Consider the following 16097-nt stretch of genomic DNA (forward strand, 5'->3'; position numbering starts at 1 on the left):
CAATAATATGAATTTTGTTAGTGGTCTTTCTCTCTCTCTCTTTTGCTCTCTCTCTCTCTCTGTCCCTCTCCCTCTCTCTCACTCTCTCCCTGTCCTTCTCTCTGTCCCTATCCCTCTTTCTCGCTCTCTTTCTGCCCTTCTCTCCGTCTTTCTCTGACGGTCTTCCTCAGGAATCCTGCTTCCTCAGCTTCTTGCCGGTATCCCATGGCTACCCGATTTAGCCTCCTTCAGCCTCCTCCTCCCCCCCCCCCCCCCCGCCCCCCCTTCCCGTCTCGACCCCCGCCAACCCCATGCAGCCTTCTCCCATCTGTGTGCCGGGACCCTGTCTAAATTTGGGCATGCGTGGCAGAGGGGTGATCAGCGGAGGGGACACCTGCTGCACTGCAGGCTCCTCTTCCACTCTTACATCAAATTACTGAGAGCCTGAGCATTCCTCTGCCTGCTCACACACACATACACACACATATACACACACATACACACACTTATACACACATATACACAAATACACACACTTATACACACATATACACAAATACACACACTTATATACACATATACACACAAATACACACACTTATACACACATATACACAAATACACACACTTATACACACATATACACACAAATACACACACTTATACACACATATACACACACTTATATACACATATACACACACATACACACACTTATACACACATGTACACACAAATACACACACTTATACACACATATACACACACATACACACACTTATACACACTTATACACACATATACACACAAATACACACACTTATATACACATATATACACATATACACACAAACACTCACACATATACAAACACTTATGTACATACACACAACACACACATATACACACACTTATACACACGTGTACACACACATATACACGCACTTATATACATACACACACACACATACACACATACACATATATATATAGACACACACACACACACACACACACACACACATACACAGTAGTCCTCCTTGCACAGGGAAACGTACTCCTACTCATCCCAGTTATTGCTTTGATCCGGCTGCATATTTCTCCCACCGGTTCCCTCTGTACGGCTCCCTTTCTTCTTCCCCTACCTGCGTCTCTCTCTCTCTCTCTCTCTCTCTTCCCCATCTCTCGTCTCCCTGCCTCTCTGATCTGCTCATTGTGTTTCACTGCAGAATGCAATTACACAAATGCGCACAGACATATGCTATGTGCACACGTGTACAAACACATGTGCGCGCACACACACACACACACACATACTGACATGGGTACACACACACACACTGCACACATACACATGCACACACACAGGTCCTCCAACACACACACACTCCACACATATACACAGATGCGCACACACACAGGTCCTTACACACACACACACACACACACACACACACAGGTCCTCCCACGCACTCAGTCTAAATCTTCCTGCTCCTCTCTGTTTACCCACAGTGCTTTGCACTGTGTACACTGCAGAAACCCTCTCCTGATGATATCCTGATGATATCCGCACTGGAGTAAAGCTTCACAGCTATTGCTTCCAGGCCCTTGTGCTGTATCTCTTCGGGTTGAGACAGTATGTGCCAGTACTTGCTAGTACTGAAGTGCTTTGTTAAGGCATAGTCTCTGCCTGAATCATATATTTACCAACTTCTAGCCCTGCCATTGTGTTGTCCGGGTACTGTCCGTGTACTGCTGTCGCGCCTCTTGGCCAGGCCATTATTGCAAATGGAACTCTTTCCTCAATTAATTTGCCTTGTTAAAGAATGGTCAAACAAATGAAGAAATAAACTTGCCAAGAATATTTTCTGTTTCTGTTTGCAGCTGCTTGTAAATTGGAGGCGAATTGACTGTAAACGGGTGGCTGACTATAAATGACAAGTCAAGAGAGTTGATTGTCATCTGATTTATATGCAATACACAGTGTATACACACTCCCTCCAGGAGCACAGTGCTGTATACCCTACTTTTACAAGACAGGTGTTCTACCGAGGACTGCACATTTAAATTTAATTAAATTTGCAATTAAACATGAGAGGTATAATACGAATATACATGGAAAATATCCAGTCTTTCTTGCATGTTATGCCATCACTGCCAGAAATAGTGTTCCTTGAATTGAATTAAATAAAAAAATAAAAAAACATTTATGTTGGACAATATACAAGAATTTAAAGTGGCTTCTGTTCTTCACTTGACACGCTTAAATCCAGAAGGAAAATACAAGCGTCTCATTAAACAGGGAATTGATTTTAAATGCGATTCATGCGTTTGCCCGAGCGGTGATACCGAGTGGTTTGATCGGACTCGTTAACCCGCGTGTCCCTCTGTCCCCCAGACCTTCACAGCCTGGTGTAACTCCCACCTGCGGAAAGCCGGCACGCAGATCGAGAACATCGAGGAGGACTTCAGGAATGGCCTCAAACTCATGCTGCTGCTGGAGGTGATTTCAGGTGGGAAAAGGCTGTCGCTGAGTCGGTCTTACTCCAACACTACACAAAGTCTTTACTCACTGCACATTATCTTACTCTAACACTTACACAAAGTCTTTACTCACTGCACATTATCTTACTCCAACACTTACACAAAGTCTACTCACTGCACATTATCTTACTCCGACACTACACAAGGTCTTACTCTTAATACACAACATCTTACTCAAACACTGCACAAGATCCTACTCTTAATACACATATCTTATTCCAACACGATGTTCTGTAGGTTTTGTGTATGTGTGTGTGTGTGTGTGAGCACATTTACTTATTGTCTTTATGTGGACAGGCGAGAGGTTGCCCAAACCAGACAAGGGTAAGATGCGCTTCCACAAGATTGCCAACGTGAACAAGGCCCTGGACTTCATCTGCAGCAAGGGAGTGAAGCTGGTGTCAATCGGTGCAGAGGGTAAGACGCATGTGGTGTGTGTGTGTGTGTGTGTGTGTGTGTTCTGTCATCATGATTATTATTATTATTATTATTATTATTAGTGTGTTCTGTCATCTAAACATCTGTCCCTCTCTTGTTCATTGTCTTCCATCAGTTCATCCAAATGTCAGTCTTTTTGCCTGAAGATCAGACAAGTTTGTCAGTGCGATTGAATGTTTTAGTTTTCCTTGTGCATCAGTGTCCACCCACTTTGAATCTCCATGGTTACTGGCCCATCTGTTCTATCTGGGCTCGTGTAAGCCCTGTGCTGAGACAGCCCTGTCTAGGAGACTGATGCCTGTCCCCATGTCTGTTTGTCTGTCTGTCCCCCTGTCTGTCTGTCTGTCTGTCCTCCTGTCTGTCTGTCTGTCTGTCGGACAGTGATTGTACTCCTGTGACTGAACGTCTGTGATTCTGATCATCTGTCTGTTTCCTCCTGCAGAGATTGTGGACGGGAATGTGAAAATGACTCTGGGAATGATCTGGACCATCATCCTGCGTTTCGCCATCCAGGACATATCCGTGGAGGGTGAGGGACTGACCATAATACACACACACACACACAAGCACACATACACATGCGCACACACATACGCGCACACACACACACACACACACACACGGATCATGAATCACCTAGTCATAATTAGCAATGGAGTCATCATGTTGTTTTGATTTTCTTTCTTCCTCTCCGTCCTTGCTCACAGAAACTTCTGCCAAGGAGGGCTTGTTGCTGTGGTGTCAGAGGAAGACTGCCCCCTACAGGAATGTTAATGTTCAGAACTTCCACATCAGGTGAGCACTCGGCTCCCCCTTCTGGTCGTAATATGTAACTTCACCCACTGTTCTCCATGCAGTCCTTCTGAATATTTTGACAGTTCACAGTGTGATGTCACGTGCACTATTGTGGCTACTGTGGTTGTTTTTCACTTTTTTGAATTTCAGGCTGACTTCTCTGTGACGTTTCTCACACCTTTTGTAAATATTTTCACACACTGTGGTATCAATGAACACCTTTCCTTCTGTAAACCTATGTGTCATTTCTGTCTCTCTCTCTCTCTCTCTTGCTGTCTCTCGCACTCTCCCTTCCTCCCCATCCCTCTCTCTCCTGTTGTCTTTCTGTGTTTCTTCCCTCCTCATCCCCAATTTTCTCTCATTCTCATTCTCTCCTCCCTCTCTCATTCTCTCTCTCTTCAACCCTGTGTATCCTCTCCCCCCCCTCTCTCTCTCTCTTTCCCTCACTCTGTGTCTTAGTTGGAAGGATGGCCTGGCTCTGTGTGCCCTCATTCACAGACACAGACCTGACCTCATTGACTACTCCAAACTGCGAAAGGTGCTCCCCCCCCACCCCCCTCACCCCCCGCTGCTCCCCCCCCCCTTCTCATCCATCCCCAACCTTCCCAGCTCACCCTCTAGCACAAGGAAACATCCCAGGTCCTGTTAAATGAAACCAGCCTCTCATAATTATTATTATTATTATTATTATTATTAGTAGTAGTAGTAGTAGTAGTATTAATGTAGTACTAGTAGAATTCATTTTGAGAATGAAGGCTGCTGGTCATGCCTCCCTTCAGGTTAGCCACTGTGATTTCTAATTTCCTATACTCCTGTTCAAATCACGGTCCTCGAGGTCCAAGAACTGCAGGCTTTCCACCCACGGGTGTGAATGCAGTCTGGCCAATCAGTGGGGGGGGGGGGGGGGGGGGGGGGGGGGGAACCAGGGCCGGGCTGGGATTTCAGGTCCAGTTCTGAGTTATCCGTGCCCTTTAGCGTTAGCTGCCATTAGCTCAGTTTGAGTGTCGTGTTATTACGAGCCGGCTGGTGTTACAGTTCCTGGAATGTGGCCCCTGGGTTTTGTAGGGAGGAGGAGGGAGGGAGGGAGGGGCCTTGCCTATTGAGTGACTCCCACGCTTGCTTCGTTTCCTCGCTGTAATTTAACGAACGCTTGACTTTTGCCTGCAGCGTCCGTCGTGGCCCAGCGATACAGACGCTGTCTCCCCTGCGGAAGTTTTTTATATTAACTTCACTCACTTTTTCCTTTTTACTGTGTGTGTGTGCATGCGTGTGTTTTTTTTTGTGCAGTTAAATGCAAAAGTATTGGGACAGTGACACAACTTTTGTTGTTTGCTTTGGCTCTGTACTCCAGCCACATTGGATTTGATACAATGAGGCTGAAATAGTATGTGGTTAAAGTGAGAGTTCAGGCTGTCAGCTTTATTTTGAGGGCCTTTACATCCATATCGAGTGATCTGTGTAGGAATGAGACATTTTTACACGTAGTCCCCCCATTTTAAGGGAGCTCCAGTTAAGATTGTGTCACTGCTCCAATACTTTCGCATTTAACTGTATATTCAGACAGAGCGTTCCATTTTGTTTTGATTTCTCTACAAGCTATTTTCTCGCTCCCCAGAATCTAAAGTGGCCATAACATTCAGATAATGTTGTAGTGTTTGAGTCACCCCAGTAATAACTTAACATTAATCACTAACCCTTTAAAAATATATTGTATGTAGCATATGCAATTCATATTTGATCAAACAGAAAGGGTTTGGCATGATATTAAAGCAAAGCAAAGAAATGTTACTTACTGAGTACATTTTATATTCGGTTACCAGGGATACTGAAATCTCCCTCAATGCCAGTAGTACTGCTGGTTTTCTTTTATACCTGATTGTTAAATGGTTCATTAATTCCACTGATTGGCCAGAGATTTAGCTTACCTGGTGTTCCAGGTAGAATCTGTCCTCATTAAAAGGGAAGAACCAGCAGTACTACCAGCCTCGAGTACCAGATCTGAGCATCACTGCTGTAACCCTCTGCAGTTTGGTTGTTAGAAATGTTTTTTTTTTTTTCTGTTATTTTTTTCTAATGCAATAACTGCCTTCGTCATAAGCGGCTGGATTGTGGTTGTCACTGAACTGTGACATGTTCGTCCCCATTTGTGTAACCATGGGAACGGGGGCGTGGCTTTTGACCGGTCTCCCGGGACGGGTTTCTTCCCCTCTGCGCCCCTCGAACCCTGTCCCCCCCGCCCCATTTCTCACCCCTCTCCCCCCACCCTGTCCCTGCAGGACGACCCCATCGGCAACCTCAACACTGCGTTCGAGGTGGCTGAGAAGTACCTGGACATCCCCAAGATGTTGGACGCTGAGGGTGAGCCGTTTAAAAGCCTCCGCATTCGTTCTTCACTCTTTCTGTCTCACTCGAGCACAAGAAACTCTTCTGAGACGGTAACAGAACAGTGAAGTATGCTGTAACCTGGTTTATAGCCTATTCAAAATTTTTAATGACGATTTTGCATTTTTATCTTTGTCTTTACCTCTAGAGGGGGCTCGTATCTCAGCCTAACCAACCTAAAACGCTGCACATGTCTCCTAATGATGTCCATGTTGTTTAGCACTAGCCCACTACCATGGCTCAGGTTCTACAGGTGGCGGCTAGTTCTAGCACCGCGTGCGCTAGCCGTGCCTTTGTGACGTCACTGTGCCTGTGCCCCGGTCGTCCGGGTTCTCCTGCCCTAACCACGCCTTTTCCGTTGGGCAGATATCGTTAACACCCCGAAGCCTGACGAGAAAGCCATCATGACCTACGTGTCCTGCTTCTACCACGCCTTCGCTGGGGCGGAGCAGGTGGGAGCAGACTCTCGACGTTTTTGTGCTGTCCTGACTGGACGTACTGATAGGTTTTATTGTATTATTATTTTTTTAAAACCCAATATGCCAAAGTAAGATGTATATAGTTTAGCCTTTCAAGTCATTATTGGAATGATGGAGAACTGAAGTTAATGTACATCCTTCAGAGTTTGGTTATTTTTTTTCCTCTATCTGAATTGCTATCAAACCCTTTGAATGGTAGGTTTTATGGAATGTTATTTTTGAAAATTTGTAGTTGGTATTCTAGAGCTCAATTGCTTTCAGTCGTAATTGGTACATTAGCATTAGAATGTTCAGGTAAGAATTCTTATCACACATTTGTGATCATACACATTGGAGGGTTAAATAGTAAGTGTGTCTGTTTGAGGGCCACTCCTTGTTCATGAACGTCTGCCTCTCCCTCAGGCTGAGACCGCTGCTAACAGGATTTGCAAAGTCCTGGCCGTGAACCAGGAGAACGAGAGACTGATGGAGGAGTACGAGAAGCTGGCCAGCGAGGTGAGCCGCCGCTTCTCACGACACCGAGACGTGTATACCTGTGGCCTCGCCTGTGCACCTGTAGCTCTATACCACCTGTGCCCCTTTATACCTGTGGCCTCGCCTGTGCACCTGTAGCTCTATACCACCTGTGCCCCTTTATACCTGTGGCCTCGCCTGTGTACCTGTAGCTCTATACCACCTGTGCCCCTTTATACCTGTGGCCTCGCCTGTGTACCTGTAGCTCTATACCACCTGTGCCCCTTTATACCTGTGGCCTCGCCTGTGTACCTGTAGCTCTATACCACCTGTGCCCCTTTATACCTGTGGCCTTACCTGTGTCCCCATATACCTGTGGCCTTACCTGTGTCCCTTCTCCCCTGCCTGTCTGCAGCTTCTGGAGTGGATCCGGCGCACCATCCCCTGGCTGGAGAACCGCGTGGCCGAGCAGACCATGCGCGCCATGCAGCAGAAGCTGGAGGACTTCCGCGACTACCGCCGGATCCACAAGCCGCCCCGCGTGCAGGAGAAGTGCCAGCTGGAGATCAACTTCAACACCCTGCAGACCAAGCTGAGGCTGAGCAACAGGCCCGCCTTCATGCCCTCCGAGGGCAAGATGGTGTCGGTACGTTCCCCCCCCCCCCCCCCCGAGCCCTCCGCCACAAAGGCACCCGTCGTTTGTGTGTGACCCGTGCGTACGTGCCCCCCCCGACTCACCCCCCCCCCCCCCCCCAACCCCTTTGCGCTCCTCCAGGACATCGCCAACGCCTGGAAAGGTCTGGAGCAGGTGGAGAAGGGCTACGAGGAGTGGCTCCTGACTGAGATCCGTCGCCTGGAGAGGCTGGATCACCTGGCCGAGAAGTTCAAGCAGAAGTGCAAGCTGCACGAGGCCTGGACCTCCGGTACGAGGGGGGGGGGGGGAGGAGAGGGGAGAGGGAGGGAGGGAGGGAGGGAGGGTGGAGGGGGGAGAGATGGACAGAGAGGGAGGGCGGGAGGAAAGGAAGGGGAGTGTGGAAAAAGGGGAAAAAACACTGTAATCAGAATGTGGTAGGAGAGAAAATAGAGACATTTCTTAATTGTGTAGTGAAGTGACCTTTAAATGTCAGTTTATCAACATTTTATTTACATATTCTTTGACAGTAACAGAAATATTTTGGGAAGCAGTGATGTAGCGGATGTTTTTACCCAGGCTGACTATCAGTGTCCCATATGCCCCCTCCCTCCCCCCATCTGCCCCCCCCCCCCCAGGGAAGGAGGATCTGCTGTCGCAGAAGGACTACGAGTCGGCCTCCCTGATGGAGATCCGCGCCCTGATGAGGAAGCACGAGGCCTTCGAGAGCGACCTGGCCGCTCACCAGGACAGAGTGGAGCAGATCGCCGCCATCGCACAGGAGCTCAAGTGAGAGGAGAGGGGGGAGAGAGGAGGGGGAGGGGGGAGAGGGGAGAGAGGGGGGAGAGAGAGGAGAGAGAGGGGGAGAGGGGAAAGAGAGGGAGAGAGAGAGACGGAGAGGAGAGGAGAGGGGCAGAGAGAGGGGAAAGAGAGGAGAGAGGGAGAGAGGGAGCAGAGAGGAGAGGAGGAATGTAGAAAAGAAGGATAGAAAAGATAGAGGACGAGTGGTTCACAACCCTGTTCCTGTTGATCTACTCATCCGGCAGGTTTTCACTCCAACCCTAGCAAAGCACACACCTCACTCAACAGCTAGAGATCTCCTTGGTTTGGGAACTACTGGAGTAGAAAGATGAGAAGGTGAGGAAGATCAGAAGGGAAGGGTGGAAAGGTGGAAGAAGAGAGGATAGGGAGAGGAAAGCTGGCGAGGAAAAGAAAGATGGATGGTGGTGGAGGGTATGGGGGGACTACACTGTGTGGTTCTGATGGTCCTCTCTCCATTCGCTCAGTGAGCTGGACTACCACGATGCCGCCACCGTGAACACCCGCTGCCAGGGCATCTGTGACCAGTGGGACAACCTGGGCACCCTGACCCAGAAGAGGAGGGACGCACTGGAGGTGAGTGCAGCAGGAACCCCCACATCCTCTAGAGCAGAGGCTCTCAACAATCCCCAAATCCTCTAGAGCAGAGGCTCTCAACAACCCCAAAATCCTCGAGAGCAGAGGCTCTCAACAATCCCCAAATCCTCTAGAGCAGAGGCTCTCAACAACCCCCAAATCCTCGAGAGCAGAGGCTCTCAACAACCCCCAAATCCTCTAGAGCAGAGGCTCTCAACAATCCCCAAATCCTCTAGAGCAGAGGCTCTCAACACCTCCCAAATCCTCTAGAGTAGAGGCTCTCAACCCCCAAATCCTCTAGAGCAGAGGCTCTCAACAGCCCTCAAATCCTCTAGAGCAGAGGCTCTCAAAAACCCCCAAATCCTCTAGAGCAGAGGCTCTCAACAGCCCTCAAATCCTCTAGAGCAGAGGCTCTCAAAAACCCCCAAATACTCTAGAGCAAACGCTCTCAACAACCCCCAAATCCTCTAGAGTAGAAACTGTCAACAACATGGAGAGTATATTATATCTATGACATAGTGTGGTCATAAGAGAGTGTGGTCATCCCTCAGTAAGTGTCTAGTTAAAAACAGTAAAAATCATTCAGAACATTTTCATTTATCAATTGTGAGAAACAACATTATTTATGCTTTGAGAATTAGCCATCAGGATGTCAAAGATGGTGTATGCTATAAATGGCTATTTTGTAGTTCATCAGTTTACAACTTCATCAGTGTACTATTGAACTTGGCAGTAGACTGACCTGCAGTCCTCCAGGAAAGTGACTTTGTGTCATTGTGTTCTGTGGTGACGCCTTTCAGCGTGTGGAGAAACTGTGGGAGACCATCGACCAGCTGTACCTGGAGTTCGCCAAGAGGGCGGCGCCCTTCAACAACTGGATGGACGGAGCCATGGAGGATCTGCAGGACATGTTCATTGTCCACAGCATTGAGGAAATCCAGGTACAGAGCTGGCTCTTTTTTACTTTCAGGTCAGGCTCCCCCTCTTGTGACATCACTCCACCAATCACAGCAGACTGAGAAAGAAAATCGATGGAGCTCCAGTAATGAGGTCTTGAGTAGAACGACTCCCTCCTCTTATTTTTGTGGAATTTTACCATGGAAAAGTGAAGTGAAGGAATGGGTACTTTCTTCCACCCCCTCCCCCTTTTCCCCTCATTTACTTTTGTTGTCCTCTCCCTCCACATCTCACAATACTTTAATTCTCCCATGATCCTCCTCTCCCCTCCTCTGCTCACATCTTCCATTCCCTTCTCTCCTACTCCAATTATACAGTTTCATTTGCATTGTGGTTTTCATGATCTGAAAGCACTTCACAAGAGGGGGTGGGAGGGAGACTCAAGATCAGCCGCCGCCAATGTGTTGCGCTCCCCCTGGGAGTTGTAGTTTTAGGGATTTCCCATGATTCCCCTCTGCTGCTCCTTCGCAGAGCCTGATCACAGCCCACGACCAGTTCAAGGCCACCCTGCCCGAGGCGGACAAGGAGCGCATGGCCACCATGGGCATCCAGAACGAGATCACCAAGATCGCCCAGACCTACGGCATCAAGCTGTCCGGGATCAACCCCTACACCAACCTCTCCCCCCAGGACATCAGCAACAAGTGGGATGCGGTGAGCGCGGCAGAGCCGATCCGAGCCGATCCAATCCGAGCCAGGCTGAGCCAGGCTAAGCCATGCCGAGCGCCCAGCGTAGTCTGCAGTTTTCCTCCGTCTCTGTCTATGATGCTCATTGCACCTTTTAAAATATACACGTTTTTTTTACAGACAAAAATGGCACCAAGAAACAATAACGGAAGGAAGTACTCAGATACTTAGTAGAGTGTTTAGTACTCAGTGTACCAAACACTCTACTAAAGCACAGTGTTCACATAATTTGTGCCAGCACTGTATTCTACTACTTCATGCAAATCTTTTCAAATGAACAAACAACAGCATTGAACCAACTGACATGAATATTTAAATGAAATCTTCACACGACGGGTGCTGGCACGTCTCCGTTTGCCAGTACTTTTCCCGCCAGAATGTAGGAACACGGGCACTGGCAATTTAAATTTTAACCGATTGGGATGCCATCTTTCCATTTGGATGCTTTGCTCCATTTTGTAGGCAGAACGACCTGATGGAGTGCCATCCATCCTGTGGGTGTCGTAGCGAAAGAGGCACTACAGACACAGTATCTGTAATCTGTGATGTTCAACAGCCATTAAGTGGGATGAGAGATCAACCGCTAAGAAATGGCGTCTAAAATTATAATTGTTTATTTTGCAAGTGCTCTCATCTAGAGAGGTTTAAAAAGCTAAAATGGCAAATGAAAGATGAAATTCACAAGAGAACAAGAGCTCTATTATCACAGGTGCAGATAAATTGCATAACTGCACAAATGGCAAGCTGGAATATGCTATGCTGAAATGTTTTTATTTATTAACATTATTCATTTGACACCTTTTTTTTTAATTTTTTTAACAATGCAGCCCAAGGTACCTCACACAGTAAAAGACAAAACGAAGGAACTAAATGATATTTGATTCATTATGAACATCCACCCAATCCGTGGCGAGCTGGGTGACTCAGGTGTCCTTGTGTCTGCACAGGTGAAGCACCTGGTTCCCCTCAGAGACCAGATGCTGCAGGAGGAGGTGGCCAGGCAGCAGGCCAACGAGAGGCTGAGGCGCCAGTTTGCCGCCCAGGCCAACGTCATCGGACCCTGGATCCAGACTAAGATGGAGGTACGCATTACATTACATTACATTACATTACAGGCATTTAGCAGACGCTCTTATCCAGAGCGACTTACATTGTAATACAGCTGGATATATACTGGAGCAATGCAGGTTAAGTACCTTGTTCAAGGGTACAACGGCAGTGTCCTACCAGGGAATCGAACCCGTGACCTTTAGGTTACAAGACCAACTCCTTAGCCATTATACTACACTGCCGGTGTACGCCTGAGCGATGCTCCCTGTCCCGCCGGCGTTGATTCTGTCTGTACGATGTTCAGCGCTGGCCAGCATGTACAGCAGCCTTGACCGTAAAAACGGTGTTCCTCATCAGAAGAGAGATGCTTTTCTCTCTTAAATAAATGTGATCCTCCTCCATAATTCTTTTAGATTAAAGTCTGTGAATATATGAATATAATTACAGCAATGAAAAGGTACAATCACTAATGAAGGGAAATTATTTTTGGACATATTTCTGGACATTTTAATGCTTCAAAAAAGTTTGATTTAGAAATATAAGCCTAGTATTAACAGGACCAAAGCATTCAGCCATGAAACGGTTTTAATGACAAATCCTTCCTAATTTTTACTCTCCCTCCATCCCCATATTTTCCTGTCTCAATCCCTCCCTCGTCCTCTTTTTCCCTCCTTCCCCTGACCCTTTCTCTTTCCCAACATCCCTTACTCTTACCTCTGCCTTCCTTCCTACCTCCTGTCCGTCCGTCCGTCCATCCGCAGGAGATCGGTCACGTCTCAGTGGACATCACCGGCTCTCTGGAGGATCAGATGAACAACCTGAAGCAGTACGAGCAGAACATCATTAACTACAAGTCCAACATCGACAAGCTTGAGGGAGACCACCAGCTTATCCAGGAGGCTCTCATCTTCGACAACAAACACACCAACTACACCATGGAGGTAAGGGAAACTTATACTCTATCACACTAACATATTGGATGTGTTATCATAATTCCAACTATATATATATATATTTTTTTACCTTACTCAGTGTCAAAAAGCAGCTCTCTCTTATGCTACATCTATCTCTCATGCTCGTTCTCTCTCCCTCTCTCATATGCTCCCTCCCTCCCTCTCTCTCTCTCTCCCCCTCTTTCTCTCATGCTCTCTCACCCTCTCTCTGTCTCTCTCTCTCTCTCTCTCTCTTTCTCATGCTCTCTCTCCCTCTCTCCTCGCAGCACATCCGTGTGGGCTGGGAGCAGCTTCTCACCACCATCGCCCGCACCATCAATGAAGTGGAGAACCAGATCCTGACCAGGGATGCCAAGGGCATCAGCCAGGAGCAGCTCAACGAGTTCAGGGCCTCCTTCAACCACTTCGATAGGGTGAGCGGGTCACAGAGGAGGTGCAGTGGGTAGCACTGCTGCCTCGCAGGAAGGAGGTTCCGGGTTTGAGTCCTGATCGGCTGGACTCCTCTCTGCGTGGAGTTTGCTAAACTAAAAAGTTGTCAAGATATTCGTATATATATGTTGATTATGATACAATCAGTTTAATTGCATTAATAGAGATCTATCAGTTAAATCCTGTTAAAATGTGTGGGTCGGTTAAGGACAGGATTTGTGAATATGTTTCTCATTCCCCCGCCCACCCACCCCCCTCGCAGAAGAGGAACGGCATGATGGACCCAGACGACTTCCGCGCTTGCCTGATCTCCATGGGCTACGATCTGGTGAGTGCCGCGTGCGCCGTGTCACACTCGCGTGCGCCGTTTCCAGGGCGACCGCGCCGTTTCCACGGCGACCGCTCCGCTCTGACCACTCCCACCTCACATTCGTCTCCTCCCCAGGGCGAGGTGGAGTTCGCCCGCATCATGACCCTGGTGGACCCCAACAACACGGGCGTGGTCACGTTCCAGGCCTTCATCGACTTCATGACCCGCGAGACCGCGGAGACCGACACCGCCGAGCAAGTCATGGCCTCCTTCAAGATCCTGGCCTCAGACAAGGCGAGCACTCTCTCTCTCTTTCTCTCTCGCTCTCTCTCTCTGTCGCTCTTTCTTTCGTCTTTCTCACAGACAAACTACATACACACGCTTTCAAAGTATTCTCCTCTGTTCCCCTCCTGTGTTATAACCACTATATAACAGTATTCTCCTCTGATTCCCTCCTGTGTAATAACCGCTATATAACAGTATTCTCCTTTGATCCCCTCCTGTGTAATAATCCCTGTATAACAGTATTCTCCTCTAATCCCCTCCTGTGTAATAACCGCTATATAACAGTAGTCTCCTCTAATCCCCTCCTGTGTTATAACCACTGTATTAACAGGACTCTTCTCCTCCCCTCAGGCCTACATCACAGTGGAGGAGCTGCGCAGGGAGCTGCCCCCAGAGCAGGCAGAGTACTGCATCAGCCGCATGACCAAGTACGTGGGAACCGACATCCCCACCGGCGCCCTGGACTACATCTCCTTCTCCAGCGCCCTCTACGGAGAGAGCGACTTGTAAAGCCTCCCCTCTCCCCACCCACCCTTTTCCCCCCCTCCCCTTCGTGCTCCTGCCCCCACCCGCAAGCCTGCCTCCAACCCCCACATCCAACGCACTGCCCACAGATTGCAAGGGTGTGGGGGGAAGGGGAAGGAGGGGGGGCGGAATTTGCTCAGATATTCTGGCCCCACCCCCCCACAGTCTTACATCAGATATGCTCTCTGGTCACATGTGCACACATCCACCAGTTACAGCACAAGCAAAAAAATGGGTGTGTCACAAGGACCTGCGTTTATTTATTTATTTTGTTCAGCCATTCTGCTCCATGTCTGAGAGATGGAAAGAAACTGAGATCCGAATACAACCTGTAGTGAATTTACTTAATCCAAAAGTTCCAACTTCCTGTGTTCTTTCCTGTGGTGGTTCTGAGCAAACTCCCACCCCCCTCCTCCCTCTCCCTCTCTGCCTTTTAAAGTAATGTGTTTGTGGAGAAAGAAAACAAGACTAATTGTCCTTTTGAATAAAGTTGGATGATGATGCTGATGATGATGATAGTGATGATTATGATGAGGGTGGTGACTATTTTTGCAGACGCATGCTGTGTTCGTTGTAGAAATCCTGTCCATGTGCAATTTCTCCGCAAGTCTAACCCGCCCCACCCCCATCCCGAACACATACGATGATGTCACAGTGCACTGTTACACGTGTCTAAGGTCTCATTGCTTCTCAGGCCCTCCGTGTAGATCCCCGATCGTTAGCTAAACCCCAGCACCGGCCTGGTACGCTGCCTTCTCAGAACCCCCGCAACGTTACAGAAGTGTTCTGAGAACGTTCTACAACGTTGTGCCAGGCGACGGCTTAATGGCGGAGATCCCCTCTCCACATCAGGTCCTGGCTCTGCGTATATGGCGACGATGTGTTTTTTTTGTATGTTTTTGAAAATTGACTGTGGGTCAGCTTCGGACCCAAAAAACGTAGAAGTTTGGTGGGTGTCCCGAGAAGGGGAGGAAGAGGACAGCGGGAGGTCCCCGTCCCGGACTTTCTGGGAGGAGCCGCCGATTTCACACCAAAACATTTAACAGTAAATAACACTAGGAATGGATAGAGGAGCACAAGTAGAATGAGGAATTTCAGGCTTTATCTGGACACCCCCCCCCCCCCCATCGCCCCAACCGCAATAATACAGCACAGAATTGGGGGGGGGGGGGGTTATATAGGTGTAAATGTGGGGGTAGCCTCATGGTTTTGGCAAGTTACTTGACTGAAAACGTATTGGTGGGAAAACAGGTTTAGAACATGGGCAGAACATGGCACCCTGCAGAACTCACCGAGAGACAAACTCCTACCCCCTCCCCGCCCTGCCCCCCTCCGCCCTCTCGACAGGTAGACTCTCAGTAGCATGAACCTCTCACCCGTCCCTTAAAGATGGCCCTGTCGACAAAAAAAGGGTGGAGGAACAGTCCCGTTGACTTAAACAGAGGTGCTCCGCACGTTGGAGAGAGAGAGAAAGAGAGAGAGAGAGCGAGAGAGAAAATGAGAAAGGGGTTGAAGTGGGAGAGAGGGAGTTCAGCAGGAAGAGAGAGAGAGAGAGAGGACTCGATTGGGTGGAAATCCCAGGAATACACAGCTACTCCTCCCAGCAAGTGAGTGGGGGACTAAAGACCAGGGTTGTTTCATTCTGATCGATCGTTCGGGTGAGAGAGGTGAGAACAGGTCAGCGGTTAGTTTCATTTCCCCAGCGTCATGTCAATCAGTGGACTTCAGGGCAGCCAGAGCCTCTTTCTGTTCATCTGTTAACCTTTCACTTTATCCACTTCTCCACCTCCCCCCTTTGCTACTTC

At 48.5% G+C, this 16097-nt stretch overlaps 1 protein-coding gene across 2 annotated transcripts in view; it reads left to right on the top strand.

The window, feature by feature from the left end:
* LOC118224251 (alpha-actinin-3) overlaps nt 1–15535 on the top strand; it is a 32806-nt gene extending 17271 nt beyond the window's left edge. The window contains exons 2-21 of one of the 2 annotated variants that reach the window (XM_035411573.1): nt 2378–2492; nt 2821–2940; nt 3404–3490; nt 3669–3756; nt 4216–4294; nt 6033–6114; nt 6505–6590; nt 7020–7112; nt 7486–7716; nt 7846–7993; nt 8340–8490; nt 8988–9096; nt 9897–10037; nt 10525–10707; nt 11688–11822; nt 12552–12731; nt 13010–13156; nt 13435–13500; nt 13618–13778; nt 14121–15535. In XM_035411573.1, the coding sequence (XP_035267464.1) occupies nt 2378–2492; nt 2821–2940; nt 3404–3490; nt 3669–3756; nt 4216–4294; nt 6033–6114; nt 6505–6590; nt 7020–7112; nt 7486–7716; nt 7846–7993; nt 8340–8490; nt 8988–9096; nt 9897–10037; nt 10525–10707; nt 11688–11822; nt 12552–12731; nt 13010–13156; nt 13435–13500; nt 13618–13778; nt 14121–14277 (2559 nt within the window). In that variant the 3' untranslated portion in view covers nt 14278–15535. Of the gene's footprint in view, nt 1–2377; nt 2493–2820; nt 2941–3403; nt 3491–3668; nt 3757–4215; nt 4295–6032; nt 6115–6504; nt 6591–7019; nt 7113–7485; nt 7717–7845; nt 7994–8339; nt 8491–8987; nt 9097–9896; nt 10038–10524; nt 10708–11687; nt 11823–12551; nt 12732–13009; nt 13157–13434; nt 13779–14118 lie in introns of both variants that reach the window. The other variant, XM_035411572.1, reaches the window with a different exon arrangement.
* The last annotated feature ends 562 nt before the right edge of the window (nt 15536–16097 follow it).

This window comes from Anguilla anguilla, chromosome 3, assembly GCF_013347855.1.
Source record: "Anguilla anguilla isolate fAngAng1 chromosome 3, fAngAng1.pri, whole genome shotgun sequence".
Lineage (NCBI taxonomy): Eukaryota > Metazoa > Chordata > Actinopteri > Anguilliformes > Anguillidae > Anguilla > Anguilla anguilla.